This window comes from Peromyscus eremicus, chromosome 20, assembly GCF_949786415.1.
Source record: "Peromyscus eremicus chromosome 20, PerEre_H2_v1, whole genome shotgun sequence".
NCBI lineage: Eukaryota > Metazoa > Chordata > Mammalia > Rodentia > Cricetidae > Peromyscus > Peromyscus eremicus.
In genome coordinates, this window is record NC_081436.1 from 53,196,734 (window position 1) to 53,220,763 (window position 24,030).

Sequence of the window (24,030 nt, forward strand, 5' to 3'; positions counted from 1 at the left end):
ACAGAAATCCGCCTGGCTCTGCCTCCCGAGTGCTGGGATTAAAGGCGTGCGCCACCACCGCCCGGCCAAATAAATAATTTTTAATAGGCACATATATCATATAAACATAAATATTTATTTTTAAGAATCTATAAACACAAGAGTACAACCTAATCAGTCTATATATAATGTTGGTATGTATATTTTCAGGATAAACCATTTGGTATTGGGTAACCAACTCAATTTACCTCAAATTTTGTGTTTCTCTGTCTCCTATCCTTCCCTTTCAGTCTCTTGAATTCATGTGATCAAGAAATGAAATACAATTAAATCTTTTGGAAAAGAAATTTAAAATAACTCAGTGTTCTATTATCTTTGATCCTTCATCTTAATTACTCAGATCTTGTATGAGTATTTTCTGCCTAAAGCATAATGATGACTTTTGGGGACTTAGGTTAAGGTACAGGTTTTCTTCATTCCATGAAGATATAGTGACTAAAGTAAATGACATTCATGATTGGGATCTGATAATCTTTTAGTATTCCCTCTATTTCTACAATCATCAGTTTGATAACATTTGAAGTCATTTATATGACACAAATATTTCATTATGAGAAGGTACAATATAAATGACTCCACTAGACCATGTTAAACATGGCAACTCAGATATTTGGTGATCTTTGTGGAAAGGGACTCAGGGGAGAGGCATATACCAAGGCCAAATTTTATATTAGAGTTAAGATGAGTGGGAATTAGCAGGAAAAGATCTTATTTGAGGTAGAAATTTAGAAATCACTTTTTATCAGTAAGAACAGTAGAAAGTGGGAAAAGGAGATGAGAGATGATGAACGCAGGAAGACACAGTGGGATAGAAGATGAATTGAGGCACAATAATCAAGGGAAGAGATCTGCTGATGTGGGGCTTCCATCACCAAGAATAACCTAGCCAATTGTATTTCCACTTGTCTTCTAAATACCAGGATAAAATTATTCACATATGTTGTACTTATGTTGCCACTATTATTTTGTTCTCATTTACTATGTATTTTCCAATTTTATGGCTATGTGAGGTTCAGAATAATGAATTTTGACACATTAATTTTGGACCTAAAGTTCTGGATTTTGATTACTTTTCTTTCTTTTTACTTAAAATGAAAAGAATGTATTTGTTTGATTTTAATACTTACATGTGCATTGCTTTTTAAAATGGGAAAGTTTTTAAAAGAAGCTTCACAGAGTCACAGATTTGATTTCTTTCAGACTCACAGCACAAATATTTTCATTTGACATCTCTCTGGTGGTTAATTCTACATGTCACCTTAGCTCTGTCATAGTACACAGATACTTGGTCAAATACTGACATTGGTTTTGCTTTAAAATATTTTTAAATATGCAATTAACATTTAACCCAGTAGAATGAATAAAGCAGCTTGTCTTCTATAAAATGGCTGGGCCTCACCCACACAGTTGGAAATTATAGAAAAGAACAGACTGGAGCCACTGAAGCAGAAGGAATTCTGCTTGCTCTTCATCTATAGACATGAGCTACATTAACTCTTGAGTTTCCAACCTATCCTCTACATATCATTGAACACTGGAAGAACAGATAGACAGATACAGATTTATCTTAACAATTTAGAAATCATTTAATATAACTTTGAAAGCTGGCAAGCTCTTAGTAACTGGCTGTTATTATTTCCTAACTTCAATTACCTTTGCTCCAATATGCACACGACCAATTTGCCTCCAGCTTATAGGAATCCCCAATATGTATATTAGACATTATATATATATACATATATATATGTATATATATATCCATTATGAAAAGTGTTTGCTTGTCACAAGTTATACACATTTGATTTTCCAAAATCCTTTATATGCCCTCATGAGTAGCTCTTTAAATTCTCACTTCTTTCAGTAATCAGGAAGACCCCTGTTGTCCTACTTCCTAAAGCTTTGATGTTCTAATTACTTGACTTTCTTATTTTGGCTAATATGATAATTTTGATGCTGAATCCCATTGTTGCTTAGCTTTTATTTCTCTGATTACTATGGAGTTTGTAAACTAAATCTTGATTGGTCAGATTTCCCTGCTTTGTTTTTTGTTTTCAATATTATTTCCACATCGAAAATTTGTAAACAAGAGAGCAATGATCAATGCAGGGTGTTGAATGAGCATTGAAGATATTTAAGTGATTATATATATCATCATCATCATACCTCACACTGTTCTATAATACAACTTCCTTCTCCTATAGTATAGAGGTAAATATGGTGAAGGTAGTAGAATTTTCTATTAGATTATGTTTAGTTGAAATACATATATACATACTGTTGAATTATTTACCATGTTTTTCTGTTTGAAATATTATACAAGTACTATTGTATGTTTCTTCTGTACCATTTTCTGTTCTTGACTAGGGTTTTTTTTTTGGTTTTTTTTTGGTTTTTTTTTGGTTTTTTGAGACAGGGTTTCTCTGTGTAGCTTTGCACCTTTCCTGGAACTCACTTGGTCGCCCAGGCTGGCCTCGAACTCACAGAGATCCACCTGGCTCTGCCTCCCGAGTGCTGGGATTAAAGGCATGCGCCACCACCGCCCGGCTTGACTAGGGTATTTCAAGAACAGAAATTTCATGGCTTGCTTTATTTGTGCATGTTTTTAACATTTTATGGGTCAGTTTTGGTAATAAGTCATATTAGCCTCAGAACATACCCAAATGAGGTAAGATACAAATTATTACAAATATTTAGGAAACTATTATAAAATGAATACATCCAAAGGTCCAGGAATGATAGTTGGAAAGGAATAACCTAGGAAACTGTAACTCTCCATTAGAGGCATAAAAACAAGGTAAGCATGCAAATTAAAACATCATTTGAAATTATAATAAACCTAACAACTGTTAAAGTTTCGTTACTGGAGAGTTGCCAAATATACTGAAATAATCTTTCATAAAATACTAAAGAAGAAAGCTTCTAATCAGATTTTCAGAGCCAAGTCTAGATAGACATTCCACTTTATCACAAATAACAGTCCTGTTTGAGAGTAAAAATGCTGATAATGCTCAATACTGGATATTACTTTGCAAAAGAAATCTAATTAATCATACCTGTTTAGAGTAATCCAAAGAATTGCCTCAAGCATACAAGTGTAGGTCTTCAACCTTGGGTTCCAACAATCATCTCTAATTCATCTAGAAACCCAGAGATAATTAATAAAAGAAGAAGAAGGCAGCCTAGAATTCCTGAAACAATTGGAGTAATTATAGTCACTGTTTATGAAATTTACAAATTAAAAACACTGACCACAATAGGGACATTGTGTAATGAAGTTTCATTATAATAATTTTGTAAGGGTCCAAGAAAACGTTGAAGGAAGACCTCAGACTAAAATAGTATGCAAGAGTAAAGAGCATTTATTTGCCACTATATGTGTGGTTATTCACCTATACAAAATGGCAATGACCCTGAGAGGAGCATGCAGGCTTCTTTTAAGCACATCTAGGGGGATTTCAGGAACAGTTAGGTCATCTCAAACATAATTAGGCAAGCAGTAGTTATACTAGTATATTTTTGATTAGCTGAGGTTTTGATTTTCCATCTTTGGGCATACTGGGGCAAATCCGGCCAGGCCTGTTTCAGGGGGTTACAGGAACTGTCTTTTTTTGGTCAGTATCTTGTGATACTGTGGGGCTGCCTCAGGCCCTGTACGTGCTATCCTCCTCACCAATGTTGTCAGGGGCCATGTTGACTATAATGGCCCTTTGTTGGAAAAAAAAAAAAAGTTTGCTCTTAAACTGAAACCTAAATTTGGTTGTAAAATGGGGGAAATTTAGACCTTTCAGTATAAGAAGTGTATATTCTTTATACTGGCCAGAAGGAAGAATCCTTTCCAACCTTGGATTCAATTTTTTTATTCCATGAAATACATAAACATCAGCATTTGTTCATGTCTTTTGCTTATTAAGTCGTGTTGTGGTGTGCAGAAACAGCAATTGCTTCAATGCCAATTTGTTGGTAATATATATCCAAATTACACGGTTTTTGATCCATTCATTTACAAGGAGTGGTTTCAATTTTACGAGTGCTCAAAAATAGAAATGCAAGGATTCACCATGTGGAATTGATTCAGAATTGGAGAGAAAAAGAGAGAAATTATGCATTAAACAGAATGCTATACTTTCTTTTAAAACTGTAAAGGAACATCAAATAAAAAAACTTTTAGGAAAATGGAGACTAATAAAACATTTCAGAAATATTCACAGTTTGCAATGTCTTGTTTGTATATATTTTAATACAAGTAAATCATACTATGTTTATTTAGATTGAATATATATATACATATACATTACATTACTAAATCACAAACATTTGAATGCAGAACAGACCACAAAGTGAAAATATTAATAGATATGTAAACATGGCTTAGGGAACTAACTCACATGCTCCCAATACTATAACAACCTAATTTACTAATTCCCAGGCACCATCTATTCTCTCATCCTGAGAGTTATATTTCAGAAGATCAAATATTAGCCAGCTTCTGAAGATTATATAGTTGAATCCTCTTTATTTATCCTTTTGTGTCCTCTTTTAATTTAATGTTTTTATTTACTGACATCATATTGCATATTTATATTATGTGGGCTATAAAGAGTACTTCATCCCCCTCAACAGGATATTTTATTTTTAGTGACTGTCACTTGTTTTGGCTCAACCTATCATTGGTCCATTTCCACTAACTGATGCCTTCTGTTGTGCAACAGTTTCCACGAAGGAGATTAAAACATCCCATCCTCTAGGAAGCTCCTTGAGCAGGACAGTAAACAACCCAAAATAGCTTCCAGAAGTCCAAGAACCTGACCAGATTCACTAGCCCCCTCCTTGTCCCAAAACAGTAATAGGTGATAGTCCATCTTGCTTGGAGGAAGCTGGGCTGCAAAGAAGACTATGAATCCAGACCAGATGCCTGAAAACAGGTTTAGACCAGAGACAATTGGAAAGGACATTCTCCAACCTGCTGTTCTTCCTGGAGGCTGTGCCATGTGCTCCAGGTTCCCAGTTTCATGAGCTGTCACACATGCTAGGTGAGCTTTAGTGACGCAGCTGTTTTGTGTCATTTCTGCTCCTGTATGTAACCCTTACACCATATTTCTGTAAGTAATCCCAATACAACTCGTTGGTTCACCATATTGGATGTTGGTTATATCTATACTTTGATCTGTTGTGGGATCTCCATCTGGTGTGAGTAGACATGTGTGTTGCCTCTCTCAAGGAAAAGTTATGTCATGCAATGTAACTTGGCACCTGAACAGGGACCTGGCAGAACCAAAGATTAGTTGGAAAGGAACTATTGACTGGTCCTGGATGTAGGTATCAAGACATGAAACTGAGGCTGAGAATCCTGAAGAGGAAAACCACCCATGGAGCAAATCCCAACAGCATTGTCCTTTCCTTTATGGTATGTGTTAGTGTGCTTGGACAGTGGTTGCATGGCTTTGCTATGGACAAGGAGACATGCCACTAAGTCTGAACCATCACCATTAGGAACTTCTGTAGAAGGAATTCCAGGACAGCAGTCTTCATCTATATCATATGGAGTGGAATGGCTGCTGGACAAGTGCAGACCCCGATGTGAAAATGGAGATGCCTTTAAAACAGTTAAAGTTTTAGAGAAAACTTTGCAGTCTTTGAGATTAATGTAAAAGGGTTGAGACTGTCAGCAAGCACCAGCCGAGGTTGCTTAGCCTCTGTTGTGTATAGTTAGAAATACATCTGAAGCTGAGATGGCCAGGAACTTCTTCATATAAGGGAGGAATTGCTACAAGAAAGGGAATTGTGGCTGTTTAGGATCCTCTGTGTTACCATCTCATCTAAAGTGCATTAGATTAACAAGAGGATGAGATGGAGGTGTTGACTTGTTGCTTCTTAAGGTTTGGGGGCCAGAAGGAAAAGAGAGTACAAGTTAGATCCATGCTCAAAAGTCCTTCTTGGAATCAATGGAAAGATCCAGAGAGTGAGGAGGAGTAGAAAATGGTAAAAGCAATAAAAGATGTCTTGCAGTTCCAACCTTTAATATGAAAAAAAGGAGAAATCTATAATCCAGCATGTACATTGGGCATTAAAAATGGTCCAGTGAAAAAACTATAGCTACCAGGGGATATTTAGTGCCTGAGCTGCTGGAATTAGGGAAGTCTTTCAACAAACAATGAAAGAATCTGCCTCATCATAGCTTGTGAGGTTGTAGGATATGCTTGGGATCAGTCTGACTGCTGTGAAGACAGGAAAAACTGAGCAATTTAACTTCCCATCCATCCTTACAACCAAGGTTGCAAAACCCGAAACAGTCTAACTGAATGCCAACTCTGGGAGTCTGGCTCATCATGAAAGGATCAGTTGGCACTAGACGTTCAAAGACCACGTTCCTAGTACAAAGGATATTTATTTGCCACAGAGGGCCAAAGACCAGGGAATAAGAGACAAAGACAGGAAATAGAGGATGAGGGAGAAGGGAAAAGAACAAAGGACAGGTGGGAGGGATATTTGCCCCCTAGGGACAAAGGACTGCCTCTGGATAGACAGGAGACAGACATAGCCTATAGGCAAATGACAGTTTATAAATGGAAAAATGAAAAACCTGTGTTAGGATGAGTTGGTTTGTTTTGATGGTCATGTTTATTATGGTAGCAGAAATAGAGTTTTTGAAAGTTATACTTCAATACTTTGATAGCTGCACGTTGGTGGTCAGGAGAAGAAGTGGCCAAATAAGACAATAGACTTTGGTGACTAGCTTTAGGAATATAATCTAACAGTTTAGCAAGTCAGAGGGAATGAAGGAAAGGCTATCCTTGTCAAAGCCATGTTTGCCATGCTTGGGCCTACTAGAACCTTTCAAAAAACACTTGATTATCTCCATTTGAAGTTTTCATAAATATCAGGAATTGGAGGATTATAGAGGAAGGTGAGACACTGCTTAGGGAACTAGGAATAAGAGAAGGTGGTTTTGAACTTAAATTCACTGGGCCAGAAAAAACTGTATTGATCCAGTAGGGAAATCAAGGCTGACATGGAGCTTTAGTGGCTTTACTGAGTCCATTGATGGGGCAAAAGCTTTATAAAGTAGGAAATGCTTTGGCATATTTCGGCAACTTGGACCAGCATCTGAAGACAGAGCATGTAATGAGATAGCAACCTAGAGGAGATAGTAAAAAGTTAACTCTGAGAAAGAGATCCGTCTGGGTTACTAGAAAACCAATGCAGCAAGATTTGTCTCCAGCTAGAGTTCCTACAGGGAAAAATTGATAGAAATACAAGTCATATACTAAGGAGATTCTGGAAGGCTTTGAAGCCTGAGGAGCAGTTCACAGAAAGCATCCATGATAGAACAATCCAAGTGAAGATGATCAAGCTTGTCACAGGGGTGAAAATTTTCCTCAGACTAAGGAGAATACCTTTCTTTCCAGTGAAGGTTGCACTAGGGGTGGAGATTGGTTGTCCAGTGAGGAACTCCCTCAACATACGGGAATAATGGTGAATGGAGAGGCTCCAGCCACAAGCCAAGCTAGGGCCACTCTGACCCACTGAGCTGGCAGCTGTAGTAGGGGAAATTAGGGTCACATTCACCTTTGTCCCTGAGTAGGTCCCAGGGTCCCAGATTAAATCAGGCTCACCAAGTTCATCAGATTTGAAAAAATGTAGGGAGGCTTTGTGGAAGACCTCCAGGATATGGAAAAATAATGTCTCAGAGAGGATGATTTGGGGCTTATAAGGAGTTAATTAAGTTAGCACCTTCTTTCCATGCATTGTACCTAACCTTGATCTGTACAAAAAGCAAAAGATGCAAAAAAGATTTCCATGCAAATCGATGGAAACTTTCCATGCTATATTAGACCCTGCTTATGCTTAATCTTAGTATCTTTTTAGTTGTCTACTTCTGGGATCACCTGACACCTGCTGAGAACAGTTGACAATGGACTTTTAGAGCACTTAAAGTTATCTTTGCAACCTCAGTATTTGTTATGGAATGGTGGTTCAGGATGGTGCCTTGTCCTGTCCACCCTCTGGAAAAAGGTTTGCTTGTAGGGACATAATGATGACCTCTGAGTGTTTTACAGATTAGGAGAACTATTTGAGAAATTTACAGGTGAATTTAAAGGAATGAAGATGGGAGATCAATCTACACAAGGTACAAGGACCAGGCACAGCTGTAAAATTCTAGCAATACTATGGTCTGGTAGGACGCATACATATGATTCCTGATAATGTTATTGACAAAATCCTACAAGAGCCTATACTTGTAAATGTAAGGAGCTACAGGAACTCTGCAGACTTGGGGTATTGGCAGATTTTCATATTTCATCTTGTGTAAGTTGTCTGTCCTGTGTGTAACTTGATTTAAGAGTGGTATGTGGGACTGGGACAGAAAGGCTCCATGGGCTTTGGAGCAGGCTAAGATCCTTGTAGCTCAAGCTAAACAGCTGTATGTCCTGTGTCTCCAATGTTCTTTCCTGTTAAAAGTCATCAGTTCAGAGGGCTAGAGCTGGTGGCTAAGGCAACAGTAACCTGAACGAATGGTTTCAGTGGGGTTTTGGTCTCACATGGGAAGGAGTAGAAGCTCATTACCATAGCAACAGAAAAGCAACTATGGGTAGTATATAAAGTGTTGCAACAGGTTGATTCTGTACCTAGTTCCACCTTTATGACTATAAAAATAGCTTAACCAATAAAGGGGTGCATGGAAGGCCCCTTGGCCACACCTCTTTCTGGCATGGCACAGAATCAAACTCTATAAAGGTGGTAGGCATACTTACCAAAATGAGGTGTGGTTCCACAAGCCCCTTCACCGATGCCATACACACTGTCCTAGGAATAGGGTCCTTTAAAGCCACAGAGAATCCCTAAGTAATTGAACTAACTGCTGTGTCAAATAACATACTGGAAGGGATACCATGCAGTCATCTATATGCCTGGTCCACAGAGGGTACTAGTAGACACACCAAATAAGAATGCACAACCAGACTGTTTTAATACAAATGGTCATCTACATGAGTGGGAAAAGACACTTCCAGGGGCCATAAGGTTATTGAATGAAACTTCTAATGCCAGCAGCAAGGTATTTCCCTATGAGTTATTGGTCAAGAAAGCACCTGAGACTCCATGAACCATAAAATGTATGATATTTAGTTTGTGTTCTGACAAATAAAGCTTTCCTGGAGATCAGAGGGAAGAGCTAGCCACTAGTTAATCATAGAGGTCAGGCAGTGGTGGCACACACCCTTAATCCTAGCACTTGGGAGTAGGAAGCAGGAAGATCAGGAGTTCAAGGTCACCCTGGACTACTCGAGATTGAATCAGTCTGAAAGAGATTGAATCAGTCTTTGATCCCAGCACATGGGATGGTCATGCCTTTAATCCCAGGGCTAGGGAAGTGGAGACAGGAATATAAAAGGCCAGTGGAGACAGAATCTCTCTGCCATTCAGTGTGAGGATTCGGAGAGACAGGATCTCCACACATTCCGCACTCCTGCCCCAAGCTACTGATCTCCACACATTCCGCACTCCTGCCCCAAGCTACTGCGTGAAGAGATCTCGGCAACCGCGTGGCAGAGGTGTCCCCCCTTTCTACAGAAGGCCTGCGGGAAATCCACGACCTTCATATGAAACAGCTGGAATTACTTCAGGCTAAGAAGGGTCAAGAGTTACCCACCCCTGACCAAGATAACGGCTACGACATCCTGGAGGAGAAACACAGCCTTCTTCGGATGGACCCACAACACTGCGCAGGTATCCCAGCACAGGCGGTGTCCCCCGCTAGAGCCAGCCCCAAGCCCGGTAAGAAAAAAATAGACTTGTTGATTCAAGAATTTTCACAGAGCCCTCAGGGAAGCAATCTGTCTTGCGAGTTACCTGTGGAAAAAGAAGGAGAAGAGAAACACATTAGTGTAGCTGATTGCTCAGACGCAGAGGATGGCTCTCCTATTTCTGCCAGACCAGTTTGTAGCAACAAACTGATTGATTGTGTTTTGGGATGGGCCTCCACTGGCTTGGAAACCAGTGCTGATTCAGAAAGTGGGGTTTGGGATGAGGAACCGGAGGGTGAAGGCTCCCTATCCGAATCAGACAAGGGACAAGACTCTGAAGGACTTTACCTTTGGAACTCTTTCTGCAGTGTAGATCCTTACAATCCCCCAAATTTTATAGCCACAATTCAGACTGCCGACAGAATTGTCCCTGGAGACCCTTGTGATTCAGAGAAGTCCTTGTCTGGCAACTCCGGTGTAGGAGGTTCTCAGGCCGGACACCTTCTTGAGACCCCCGAGCATAGCTCTGGGGAGGAAGATGACTGGGAATCCAATGCAGATGAAAAGGAGAATCTTAGATTGTGGAACTCTTTCTGCAGTTCTGAGGACCCCTACCACCTTTTAAATTTTAAGGCTCCTTCTCAAATGTCAGGGAACAACTGGAAACGCTGTCAGGACTCAAAAGCATCTCCTCAGGCCATGGAGGACTTTTCTGGGTGTCATAACTTACTTTCTTATAAGGTACTACTGTTAGAGAGCCAAGAAGATAATAGTCCAGACTATGGGCTGGGTGAGGCTCTTTCTGGAGAAAAATACACCCGTATCAAAAGAAAAAAGTCTCTTTCTGGAGAAAAATACACGCACGTCAAAAGAAAAAAGGTAACCTTCCTTGAAGAAGTTACTGAGTATTGTATAAGTGGTGATGAGGATCGCAAAGGACCATGGCAAGAATTTGCAAGGGGAAGATACAGGTTCCAGAAACGGATTCGAAAAACAGAAGATACCATTGGCTACTGCTTGACATTTGAGCACAGAGAGAGAATGTTCAGTAGACTCCAGGAACATGTTTGAACGGACTTACTATTGTTCAGCAATGTTAAGATGAGTGAATTGAGAGGGTGACAGGGTGGCAACCATCTTAGAGAAGGGTCAGAGAGGGGTCAGTAAGCCCTTGGACAAATTATTCTAAAAAAAAAAAAAAAAAAAAAAAAAAAAACACGAGAGGATATGCTGCTCATCTGCCCCTAGACCCAGACAATTAGGAGCTACATAAAAACGAGTTCCAGACATTTCTTGCCATAACCTAAAGGATATGATATGACATAACTGTGTAACAAACAAAGCACCAGGTATGTCCTGTGGGATATTTTCTGCTGCTTTAGATTGTATACCATAGCCATCAAAGAAATGAATTTCCTGGAGATAAAGATGGGATGTCTAACTGTCAGGAAATGGGTCTGCTGATGATATAGGTGTGATGATATGAACGACTGGGGAATATACCATTTTCCTTGCAGCTGCAACTCTCCAATTAGTTCAAACCAAGATCCCCCACCCTAACCATTGTAAAAAAAAACTGCTTGATTGCTACTCAGGGTCTCTCCTGCTCTGCTGCTGTATCAGATGGGCAGAGAGGCCCGAGTTAACTCACCACAATAAAAAAGACTCCATGTTTGCATCAAATTTGGTCTCTTGGTGGTCTTTGGGAAACTCTGGGTACAACATGAATAGCCTGCAGCCCTATTCCAAAATTTCTCTTCCTTGAGAGGTTTCTCTTAAAAACAAATATTGGCAGCTGTCCTTGGACAGGATTTTTCCAAAGAAACAACTTGTATCTAGTAATGTGGTTGAATTGTTTTTGGGTAATGTCCCTCATTAGAAACACCAATTCTGATAAAGAAGACTCGATGATAATCTTTAATCCTCTCTTTTCCTATTTAGTTGGATGTGTTTGTGTTTTTGAGACAGGGTTTCACTACACAATTCTGGTTGGCCTGGGTCTTTGTGTGAAGACCAGGCTGGCCTTGAAATTGGTATCTTCTTGCTTTTGCTTTCTGTGCCACCGTGCCCAGCTGGATATGGCTTTAAATATCCTCTGCTTCCTTGAGGTGAAAAGGAACTCTTTAAGTCATTACTTTGCACTTTTAAAACTTTTTTTTCTGGAGACAGGGGGCAGCCAAATTTACATAATGGACTCCAGGCCAGCTGGGGATACATGCTGAGACCTAGTCTTAAAGGTCTTAAAAATTTTTGTTTTGTTTGTTTGGTTTGGCGTAACCCTGGCTGTCCTGGAACTTGCTCTATAGACCAGACTGGCCTCAAACTTACAGAGATCCATCTGCCTCAGCTTCCTATGTGCTGGGATCAAAGGTATGCACGACCACAGTCCTGCCCTGTTTCGATTTTAGATTGGCTCAGTCTCAAATAGGCCAGGGTGACCTTGAACTTCTGATTTCCCCGTTTCTTCCTCACAAGTGCTGGGATTATAGGTATGTGCCACCACTGCCCAGCCTCTGTGGCTAACTAGTGGCTAACTCGACCCTCTGATCTCCAGGAAAGCATTATATGTTAGAACACAAACAAATTATCATACAACAATAAAGGCTATTTCTAGTGTTATTATTTGTATGCCAGAACTAGATAGTAAGACCTTATTGCTGAAGACACTGCACACTTTTACTGCATGACATGGAAAATTAAGCTGGGAACCCATAACCCACCATCCTGGGTGGTTTTTAGAGTTGAAGTGGGTCATTCAGGCTGCTGATAGAGAACTTTCACCAACATTTCTGCTGGTAAACCATGTGCTGAAATACCAAAACGCTATTACAATGTGCCTGCTGGTGCAATCCTGGCTCAGCTGTTAGTAAGACCACCAACCTTCTGATGGGATTTAAGGCATGCTCCAGAAGATGGAGTTCACATTTGGTACTGGAAACCAGAGAGAAAACCTATGGCACAGGGTGGGGGAGGAGGGTGTCAAAGGTCTCCACTGGCCAGCAACTTCTATTGTTTGACCAGATGGGTATAATGCTCCTGAAAAACTGCTCTCTAAACATTTGTGTTTATACCCATAGATCACTGCTGTTCTCTGCCTCAATACATGCTGCAGCTCCTGAAAAGGTGACTGTTAATGTGGCATGGTGGTTTATTATTAGCTGTAAGTGGACACCTATAATCATCCCCTCCACAGCTCAGGGAGAACTGTAGAAGAGGGACCAGGAAGAATGTCAGAGCCCTAGGAAGAGGTAGACTGGCACATAACAGTTTTCTCTCCGATTAAAACATTCTATACACTAGAGTGCTCTGTAAGCAGAAATGTAAACAACTAAAAAATTTCTTCAGGCATCCCTGAAACTGACCAGATTCACTACACCCCTCCCTGCAAGAGTACAATAACAAAAGAAGCTGAGATTCACTCTCAAAGGGAGAAAACTGGGTTACCAAGAAGGCTCTCAGACAAGCTTTTCAGCAAAGGCTCTCGGGGGAGAGTAAGCCCTCACCCGTACCCCTGTAAGTAATCCCAATAAAAATCATTGGTTAACCATTGGACTTTGATTGTACCTGCAGTTTGGTCTGTCATGAAATCCCTATCTGGGGTGAGCAGTCATGTGTGTTGTATCTCCACAGGAAATGTTTTTTTCACACAACACCTTCCTATTGATGTACTCAAAGGCCCAAAAGAGCAAAAGGACTTCTATGGTAGAGCAAGTATAATATTTGCTAAATTGCTCTAAACTTCTGATTCATAATTATCAATGATTCTTGATCTACAATTCAAATATTATATTTATTGTCACTTATGAAAGTAAATTATCTCAGTACATGTTCAGCAAAAACATCTGATTCTTAATAATCTGCTTACTAAACATGGAGTGTGTGAAGTGTTCACAAAGAATGGAGATGTTTCCCCAGCCTCACCACCTAATTCTAGACATTATGTCACTGTTACCTGCTTATTATCACTTTGTTTCCATACACTGGAGTAGATGACTGAAATAGATGATCGTTTGTGTGGTGTCTACACGTGTTGTGGAATTAAGGGACCACCGGTCAGTATTGCAAATAAATTAATTTCTTAGGTTAGATAAATAGAAAATCAAGTAACGTATATGCCAGGGAATTTTCTTTCATAAACAAAGCTGATGATGTGCCAAAAGTGTGATCTCCAGATTTCACACTTTTATTTAGAACAATTCACCTATGAATGTGAATAAATAAAGTAGTGTGGTAAATAGTTGCTTCTTGCTCTTTAACTATGCCCTCCAAACAAGTAGATGTGATCCCAGAATGGAAAATTTCTCCTTATTTCTCTTTTTTACTGTCCCTATAATATTGTCACCCAGCAGACAGAAGAATTTGGGAGCAGGGTGGCAAAAATGAAATCAATTACCCTGTTCTCTAGAGCTCAGGTTTGGTGTTGTTTAGTGCACAATTATTGATATGTTTCTGTATGAATTGAATTAAATATTTTTTGTGACGATCATATACATCTTCTAATTTCTGATTTTAATTTTGTCTCCTAAAATATGACATTGCATCTTTTTTTTTTGTTGGTTTTTTTTTTTTTTAAAATCAGTTTCTTGTATAGCTTGGGATATCCTGAGACTCACTTTTGTCCAAGATAGCATTGATCTCATGGCAATCTTCCTGACTGAGCTATTCAAGTGCTAAAAGTATAGGTGTAAAAACCAGTACAGCAAGATTCTTTAATTATTTTTGTTGTTAAGATTTTTTGCTTATCATATTCAATTTTCATATTAAGTTTTGTGGTGGTTTGAATGAAAATAGAAGACAGTGGTAGTAAGGGTGATTTAAATTGTGGGAATCTGGCTTAAGAGGTTTCAGAAGGGAAAATATTAATATGTGGCCTAGAGATTAGTCTTGTGATATTTTGGTAAAGAATGGGGCTGATTTCTGCCATTGTCCCAAAAAAATCTGCCTGAGGCGAAATTGAAGAGTTATGCATTACCAATATTGGCAGAGGATCTTTCCAAACAAAATATCATTGACTGTGTTGTGTAGTTATTAGTGGCCAGTCTTAGTCACCTATATATTGAAAATGAGCAAGCTGAGCAAGAAAAAATATAAAATGCACAGTTATGGGAGAAAAAGATCACCAGAAAGTGTAAACTGATTTAAGAAAAACCTAATGCTATGTGGAATAAAGAAAGTGGTGACCTCAGAGCACAATAGCACCCAGATGAGCTTCTAACTTGTGAAAAGGAATTAAAGAAACATAAAAGGGAATTAAAGAAAAGCATAGGGCCAGGCATGATAGTGCATACCTTTAATTCCAGAAGCGGGAAGGCATAGGTTGTCAGATTTAAGAGTTCAAGGCCAGCCTGGTCTACAAAATGAATTCAAGGACAATCAAACTTAGGCAAAGAATGAAGCCATCAAAAACAGAAAGCTGTTAGAAATGTATTTGTATGAGAGTACCATGTTCCAGCCCCTGGAAACAGCAGAACATGACATTTCTTTGCCAAGTGTTTCTGTCTTTAGAGTCAAGGATATAAGAAAGGGGTTACTGACTATCCCTCCATGAATAAGGAAAGGAATGCTGCTAGCAAAGAGTGGAAACAGCCCATGAGAAGAAAGTTTGTTTCAGTCAACAAAGATGAAAGGAGTTGGAAATCTGAAGAGTGATTTGGCATCAGACACAGAGATGCAGAATTTGGAGTTTGCCTAGCTGGTTTTGCCTCTTGTTTTGATGCAGTATTTTATCATTTGTTGCAATTCCTCCCTTTTGGAATGGTAATGCATATCCTGTACTTTTGTATGTTGGAAGTATGTGATCTTTTTCAGGGGATTACTAGGGATTACAGTTAAGAGATTGCATGATTCTCAGAAAAGACTTTGAACTTTGGACATTTAAACAGTGTTGAAACTGTGATAGATTATGAGGGCTTTTGAAGTTGGACTATTATATGGCTATAAGCCTCGGGGGACAGGGAGTAGAATGTGGTAGTTTGAATAAAAATTACCCCCATACATATTGCCTATAGGGAGTGGCACTATTAGGAGGTACGGCTTTGTTGGAGAAGGTGTGGCCTTGTTGGAGGAAGTATGTCCCTGGGGGGTTCAAAGTATGTCTTTGAGGTTTCAAATGTTCAAGCCAGGCCCAGTCTCTCTCTCTTTCTTCCTGCTGTCTGCCTGTCTGGATGTAGAATTTTCAGCTACCTTCCCAGTATCATGTCTGTCTGCATGTCATCATGCTTCCTGCCATGAGTATAGTGTACTAAGTCTCTGAATTGCAAACCAGCCCCAATTATGTATTTCCTTATTAGAGTTGCCATGTTCATGCTGTCTCTTAACAGCAGTAAAAACCCTAACTAAAACAAGTTGATTGTGTATCTTCTTATTGACTAATTGGATTTTCCTCTATCCAAAATATTTGTTAAATTTTCTGATGTTACAGAAGCTCTCCTCTACATACTTAGATTATTATTTAACTAACATATTTTTATATATTTCTCATAAATCAGTAAAACATACTTTCTACTTGCATATGTAAACTTTGATATTCTAAAGGTAATTTAAACTACTTAGCTCATAGTCTTACTTCCTATACTTGTAGCAACTAAAGAATCCTACATTTAATTATCATTAGTAAATTATCAAGGAATATATTTATTGGATGATGATTATTAAAAAGAGGTAAAGTAGGCTCAAAATTCTCATTTCATATGTAAAGGAATTGAACCAAAAAATATAAAATAATGTGCTCTTGAACCAAAAAATATAAAATAATGTGCTCAAGGATACTCTAGAAATAGCTCAGATATGGAATAATTTGATTGGAACAGAAGGATATACGTACCCATCAGTAAAATGACATTTTAAAATGATATAACACAAGAATTTTCTCATATCTGTTAACAGAAAAATTGTTGAAATTATGGAAAAATTACTTTACTTTGCCAAGGATGTATTAAATACATAGTAAATGTTTACTAATAATGTTTTATCTCTAAATAAATTCACTCTCTGCAGACAAGTGCAATACAATTAAAAGAAGTTTATAAAATAGAAGCATGCTAACAGATTCTTGAAATTTTAAGTATTTTACACAAAACTAAACTTATTCTTAAATATCAATTTCTCCTTGACATTAAACATTTTGATAAAATAAGAATTGCAAATATCAATGTCTAAACTTATAAAACATGCAAATGCTCTTCTAGAAATATAATGAATTCTCAATTCCATGCACTCAGTAATATTTTGTAGCTGAAAAACTAAGATCTCTCTGTCGCCATAAGTAAGTGGCCAGCCCCAAATTTTGAACTTAAGGTCAAGAATTATTTTCTGAAATTAATACCCCTTATAAAAATTGAAATAAAACGAAGCTTTGAAGCCATTCTGAACTGTTGAACATTAGAAATAAAAGGAGGATAGTTACATGTCATGTTTAGAAGTTGTTTTATGAAACAAATTTTTGTGTTGGTCATTCATTTGAAGTTTATAATGGCCAAAGACCACAAGATATATTGTTTATAAAAAACTTAAATTTGCTGTTTTATTTTGTGATTATTTTTGCTCATTATGCCCTAATTTCTGATTGCAAATCTAATGCATCAATTTTCACCTTTTAAGGAAACAAATTTAAAAATAAAGTCTTCTAAAGTAGATGAGAATAATATCATTTTATTATTGAAAGACACATTATATAAGTTTGAGATGTGTCTCACAGGTGTGCTGCTGAAAGAGAGCAATGCCAGAAGGGTATCTCGTTCTTTGATGTGGTCAGTAAGGTGGCATACTTTATCTTTATAGTTGTTTGTTTGTTTTTCTGTTTGTAAGAGTTATAGTTATGTTTAGAAAAAACAAACACACCAAACCAAGTGGTGAGCTCTGGGTTTGAAATGGTTCACGTAATCAAGGGGTCCTCAACTAAGAGGACTTAATTTAATAGTTCATCCTAACTTCTTAATTGGCACCCTATCTGTATACAATAATCCACTTTATATGAAACAAAGGAACACTAATCATCTTGTAAAGAAGACTCTCCTATCATCCTGGGGTGGGGGGAGAGAAACTATCTTGCTTATGATTACCTTTCAATGACTTTAGATGAAAGTTTAGACATCTAAACTTTCAAGAAGTTTAGATGACTTGCAATATAGATGTTTTTTGTGTTTTAAAGATGACTATATTAAGACTTTATTAGCTTTTAAAATACATCACTGTCAAAGAGATAGAATTAATAATTATATATCTCCTAAAGTAAATGATATATAAATGGTAAAGAGTGTTTCTTTCCTTATTGTATTATAAAGAACTAAATACAAGATTTATTATTTTTACCATTCACTTTTATTGTTTTTACACTTGGAGTGTTTAAGGCAACAGAATCTGGAGTATTATGTATGCTAGATTAGCACTCGACAGTTTTGATTGATAGGTCTTCAGCCTCATGTTATTCATTGAAGGGAACTTAGGAGGTGGCACAATTGGTAAGGTATTTGCCACATAGACATGAAGACCAAGAGTTAAGATCTTTAGCATCCACGAATAATTAAGGTTTATTAAGTGTCTATATTTTCTGAACTGTGGAACTAGACAAGGATAGCACCAGAACTTGTTGATCTACCTAAACTGGGGAGTTTTGTGGTTTCTAAGAGATCCTATTTCAAAAACATACAATGAGGAATCATTGAGGAAAACTATTAGAATCAACCTCTAGCCTCCATAAACAAGCAGACATGGACACACACACACACACAACACACATGCGCGCTTACACACACACACACACACACACACACACACACACAGAGAGAGAAAGAGAGAGAGAGAGAGAGAGAGAGAGAGAGAGAGAGAGAGAGAGAGAGAAAGAGAGCCATTGTGAAATAGGTAATGGTACAGACATGAAGAAGAAACCACAGACCTACTAAGTGATGAAACAGAACTAGTGTATCCTCAATTGACCTAATACTGCTATCATTTTATTCAATAAACAAGGAAAGCTTTCATCTCATCAGTTAAATTTGCTTTTATAAGTCACAAATCAGTTGGGAGGCAGACTCTAGCAAGATTCTGATGAGTATTTAATGAAAAATTTCCAGGAACAATAAAATTTACTTGTTTTGAAATTTTGTTTGCAATTCTGCTGTGTTGATATCATTTTGGTATTGATTGTGGTATAATTAGCTAATTAAAACTATAAAAGTAGGTAAATAGACCATACCAAATGCTGAGAAAGCCATAAATTTGAGGAGACTAGAAACAGAACAACATGTTATTGCTATGGCCTATAAAATTAATTTGCACTCAGAAGAAAACAATATTCAATGAGCCTCAAACTAAGGATTGTAATCATTTAGAAGGGTTTTAAATTTCCATAAAGTTTATATTTCACAGTCAATTTAACCTAATTTATTATTTTAATCCAGGTTCATTTTCTCACTCATACGCTGCTACTTGATAAAAATGTGTGTAATGTGACAATGATAATAAAGACTGTGTTTTCCCTTTATAATCTTCAAATTAGTAAAGGTAGTCATAAACTCAATGACACACTGTACAATAATTTGGAGAGCAAAGGAGTTATACTTATCAGTCAGTAATGTAATGGTTCCCCTGACAGTGCCATCTTCAGGAAATCTGAAGTCTATGGATGCACCAAAATATTCAGTAAATGGAGATTTAACAGACTTGTGATGGATAAACGATGCATTGTGTCAATCTACACAAGGGACATTTAATGGTACATAATAAACTAGGATTCTTGAAATGAACAAATCATATCCAAGTACAATCTGAGAGACATGAGTTATGGGCAATGGAATATGGACTTTGTGGGAAAAGATGTGAGAAAGTAAGGATTAATCAATTCCAAGGATATAGGAAATAATATAAGGCTGCCAATTCCATAGGCTGAATGTCACTAATAGACAAATACAAGGATTCAGCTTGATGGCTATATATGATATGGTGATCAGTCAGTGCAAATTCAGTGAAGAACCCTGGCACCTCACCACTTTAGTTGTGTTACCAAGCAATTAGCTCATAAAATAGTGTAAACCCACAAAGTTTCACATCCAGCAACAGCCCTTCATCACTTTGTCATTTCTCAATTGCACCTTCTGAAAGATGCTCTTATTTGAAATCTCAGCTATGTGCTAAACTTCATAAATGATCTAAAATGACAACAAACATGCTACCAGCTAACTATAAAAAGTACAAATGGTAAGTATGTACTCCTTTTAAAATTAAACATTTTCATATTTATCTGGCTTAGTTGATAGAAACTCTTCTCATTATATGGACTTCTGTTGTGTACTAAAAGGAAAAAGAGATAATTCCATGTGCAAATGTTCCCAGATTTTGTTCTGAAATAGTTTTCTGTTTGAAATGACCCTTTTAAACAATATCAATCAAACTCCATGGCCTACTTTTATACACTATTAAATTTTGGTAATTCTTAATACATGTATCATATGTTCACACTATACACTCTTTTTTTGTTTATTACTGTATCTTCTCACGATTACATCCTCCTGCTCTTTAAAGAATATTTTTTGCTTGCATGTAAATAGGGCAAGTGCTGTGCACTTATGTGGAGGATAGAAAACAACTTGCTTTCTTCCCTCTGTATTAGTCTTCGGGATTAACTTGGGTCATCAGATTACAGGCAAAAGCTTCTACCTGCTGAGCATCTTGTGGATCCTGCCCCCTTTTATTTATTTTATTGGACAATTACCCCAAGATAGACTTAATCACTCAATCAAACAAACAACAACAAAAGAGCATCAATCCATTGCTTGTATATGACCATTTAAATGTTAGTATTTAGGCTAAAACCTTAATAATTTTGTATTCATAGACTTTCAATGTTACTTTTTAACAGCTCTTATCTTTTGAATAAGGAAAATATCTTTATGAAAAGATAAGAGACAGAGAAAGCAATACATGTTTATGTTGTCACTGTCTACTAACACTAATTGAAAGCTACCATGTGATTAATCTTTGCTAGTCAAAATAAGGACAGTAATGTGTATCAATGATATTTAGCCAATTTTGCTAACTGTAATTGAGATAACACCATCATCAATATCAAGTGATCAACAAATGTAAGCATGTATCTTGGTCAATACATGCTTTGAGGAATGAAGTGCATAAAATATAGTTGTATATTTTCAAAGGCTGCTGTTAGTAAGTGCCACATACTAGAAGTCTGCTTCTTCCCACTTCTAGAGGTCTACAGTCATGGCATCAAGCAAGCCATTGTTTCTTATGATGTATTTGTCTTCGGCTTATACACAAGAACCTTCCTCTGTGTACCTACATTGTAATCCATCCTAATAAGTCATCAGACACACCAATTTTTAAAGCCTGAAAATATGACTTCATCTTACCATATTTTAAAACACCATTTCCCCCTACAGCTACATTGTAAGTTGGGGGGAATTTAATAATTAAGCATATGTATTTTGTAGACACATCATTCAAGCCATCACACCATTTAACCTTTTTCCCTTCACCTCATTTCAGGCTTAATTTGTACTCAAAACTTAATGACTGAGTTAGTTAATTATGTGGTGTTTTGCACCTGCTCCTGTTTTCTTAGTTTTCACAGTTTTTCCTTTCAAAGATTAGGACTGAATTATACCACACTTGATTTGCACACCACATATCCATAAGTCAAGTTTTTATTAAAAGAACTATGTCTGAGCACAAAATACTTATCAAGAATCTCAGGCGAAAACAGTGTAGAAGCAAGGTTAAAAGTGTTTCTCATTTAAAACAAACAAACAAATAAAAAAACAAAACGAAAGCAAAAACATTTTACAGGCAAATTTGGAAATACAGGAAACATTTAGAAAGACAAAGCTGTACCCTGTTAAGGATGGTATGTTAAAGAAGACAAGGTTTATTTAATGTAATAAAGCATCAAGTCTGCAGAAAGAGATGGGACTAAAGAACAATGTGCAAGTCAACTTACTATGATTCTCAGCTGTTACATTCATTCTAAATTTAAGAATTATTTATGGACTCCTCAGGCTATGGCTTCTACATACATTCAAACCCACATACCCATAACACTCCCTACACATCATTCACTAATGATCCAATTTCCAGAGAATTTTGATTTTTCTTTCCAAAAAGCCAATAAAGTTTGACAAGGAATGCGCCACTGCTTGTACCTTTCTGACCACTGCAGAGTTGTCATTCTAGAATATAAAATTATACAAGAGTGAGTCTGATTTACCAGTTTCTGCAAAGAAACAGAAAAGACCAGAATATAAAGGGAAGACTTGTACATTCTATATAATATAGAGAAAATTCTTTACTCATATTGTTAATTAAACACCAAGTTTAGCCTTTTGTCTCTACCAAGGAAGTGTTATGATTTACTGATTACCTGGACTTAGTTCAGTATTCAGAGTATCAAAAACATTGAAGAGATTTAATACTTCCCTCTGTATTTGCTTTTTTTAATTAAGAATATTTTTATTCATCTTACATACCAACCACAAATTCCCCTCTCTTCCCTCCTGCTGCCCCCTAGACTTACCCCACGACCCATCCCACATTCTCTCCTCAGACAAGGTAAGGCCTCCCATGGGGAGTCAACAGAGCCTGGTACATTCAGTTGAGGCAGGCCCAAGCCCCTCCCCCTGCATCAAGGCTGTGCAAAGTGTACCGCCATAGGTAGTGGGCTCCAAAAAGGCAGCTCTTGCACCAGGGGATATAGCCTGATCCTACTGCCAGGGGACTCCTTGAGTTTTGTGCATGGTGATAGATATGAATCCTGTTTTAGCAGGAGGATCCTGTTTTCATATCCATTCTGTTAGCCTGGTCTTTTTATAGGCAAATTGAGTCCATTGATATTAAGGGATATTAATGACCAGTGATTGTTAATTCCTGTTATCTTTTGGTATGTAGTGTGTATGTATTTTCCTTCTTTGGTATTTGCTGCTTAGGGTTTTCATGGATACATCTAACTTCCTTAGGTTGGAGTTTTCTTTATAGTGCTTTCTGTAGGGCTAGATTTGTGGATAGGTATTGTTTAAATCTGGTTTTGTCTTAGAATGTCTTGTGCATTCTGTCTACAGTGATTGAACGTTTTGCTGGGTATAGTAGTCTGGGCTGGCATCCATGGTCTCTTAGTGTCTACATAATGTCTGTCTAAGACCTTTTGGCTTTCAGAGTCTCCTTTGAGAACTTAGGTATTATTCTGATGGGTCTGCCTTTATAAGTCTCTTGGCCTTTTCCTTTGCTGTTCTTAATATTCTTTCTTTATTCTGTATGTTTAGTGGTTTCATTATTATGTGGCAAGGGGAACTTTTTTGGGGGTCTAGTCTATTTGGTGTTCTATAAGCTTCTTGTATCTACATAGGTATTTCCTTCTTTAAGAAGAAGTTTTCTTCTATGATTTTGTTGAATATATATTCTGTGCCTTTGAGATGATATTCTTCTCCTTCTTCTACCCCTATTATTCTTAGGTTTGGCCTTTTCATGGTGTCCCAGATTTCCTGGATGTTTTGTGTTATGACTCTTTTGGATTTAGTGTTTTCTTTGACTGGCAAATCTATTTCCTCTATTGTATCCTCCACGCCAGAGATTCTCTCTTCCATATCTTGTCTTCTGTGGGTTGAGATTGCATCTGTAGTTCTTGTTCATTTACTCAGATTTTCCATATCCAGTATTCCCTCTATTGTATCCTCCATGCCAGAGATTCTCTCTTCCATATCTTGTCTTCTGTGTGTTGAGATTGCATCTGTAGTTCTTGTTCATTTACTCAGATTTTCTATATCCAATATACCCTTGGTTTGTGTATTCTTCATTGTTTCTATTTCAATTTTCAGGTCTTGAACTGTTTCCTTCACGTGTTTAATTATTTTTCTTGGCTTCCTTTAAAGGATTTATTGATTTCTTCCCAATTTTTTTGTTTTTCTTTTCCTCAATTTCTTTAAGGGAATTTTTCATTTCCTCTTTAAAGCCATCTATCATCTTCATAAAGTTATTTTTAAAGTCACTTTCTTCTGCTTCTTCTACATTGTGATGTTCAGGTCTTGCTGTTGTAAAACAGCTAGGTTCTGATGGTGTCATATTGCTCTTTATGTTGTATGTACTTTTACACTGGTGTCTCCCATTTTCTCTTCTAATAGGTGCAAGAAGTGTCTGTGTCTGAGGAAGCTGCTCTTGGTCCAATCTGTGCTTACTGTATCTGTGTCTCAGGGGGCCATTCTTGGTCCAATAGTAGCTCTTGGTCCAATCAGAACTGGCAGATTCTGTG

At 37.5% G+C, this 24,030-nt stretch overlaps 1 protein-coding gene across 1 annotated transcript in view; it reads left to right on the forward strand.

The window, feature by feature from the left end:
• LOC131896413 (protein phosphatase 1 regulatory subunit 15B-like) overlaps positions 1–10,882 on the forward strand; it is a 31,981-nt gene extending 21,099 nt beyond the window's left edge. The window contains 3 exon segments of the mRNA XM_059247024.1: positions 9,553–9,598; positions 9,601–10,836; positions 10,839–10,882. Of these exon segments, the coding sequence (XP_059103007.1) occupies positions 9,553–9,598; positions 9,601–10,836; positions 10,839–10,882 (1,326 nt within the window).
• Positions 10,883–24,030: the final 13,148 nt, after the last annotated feature.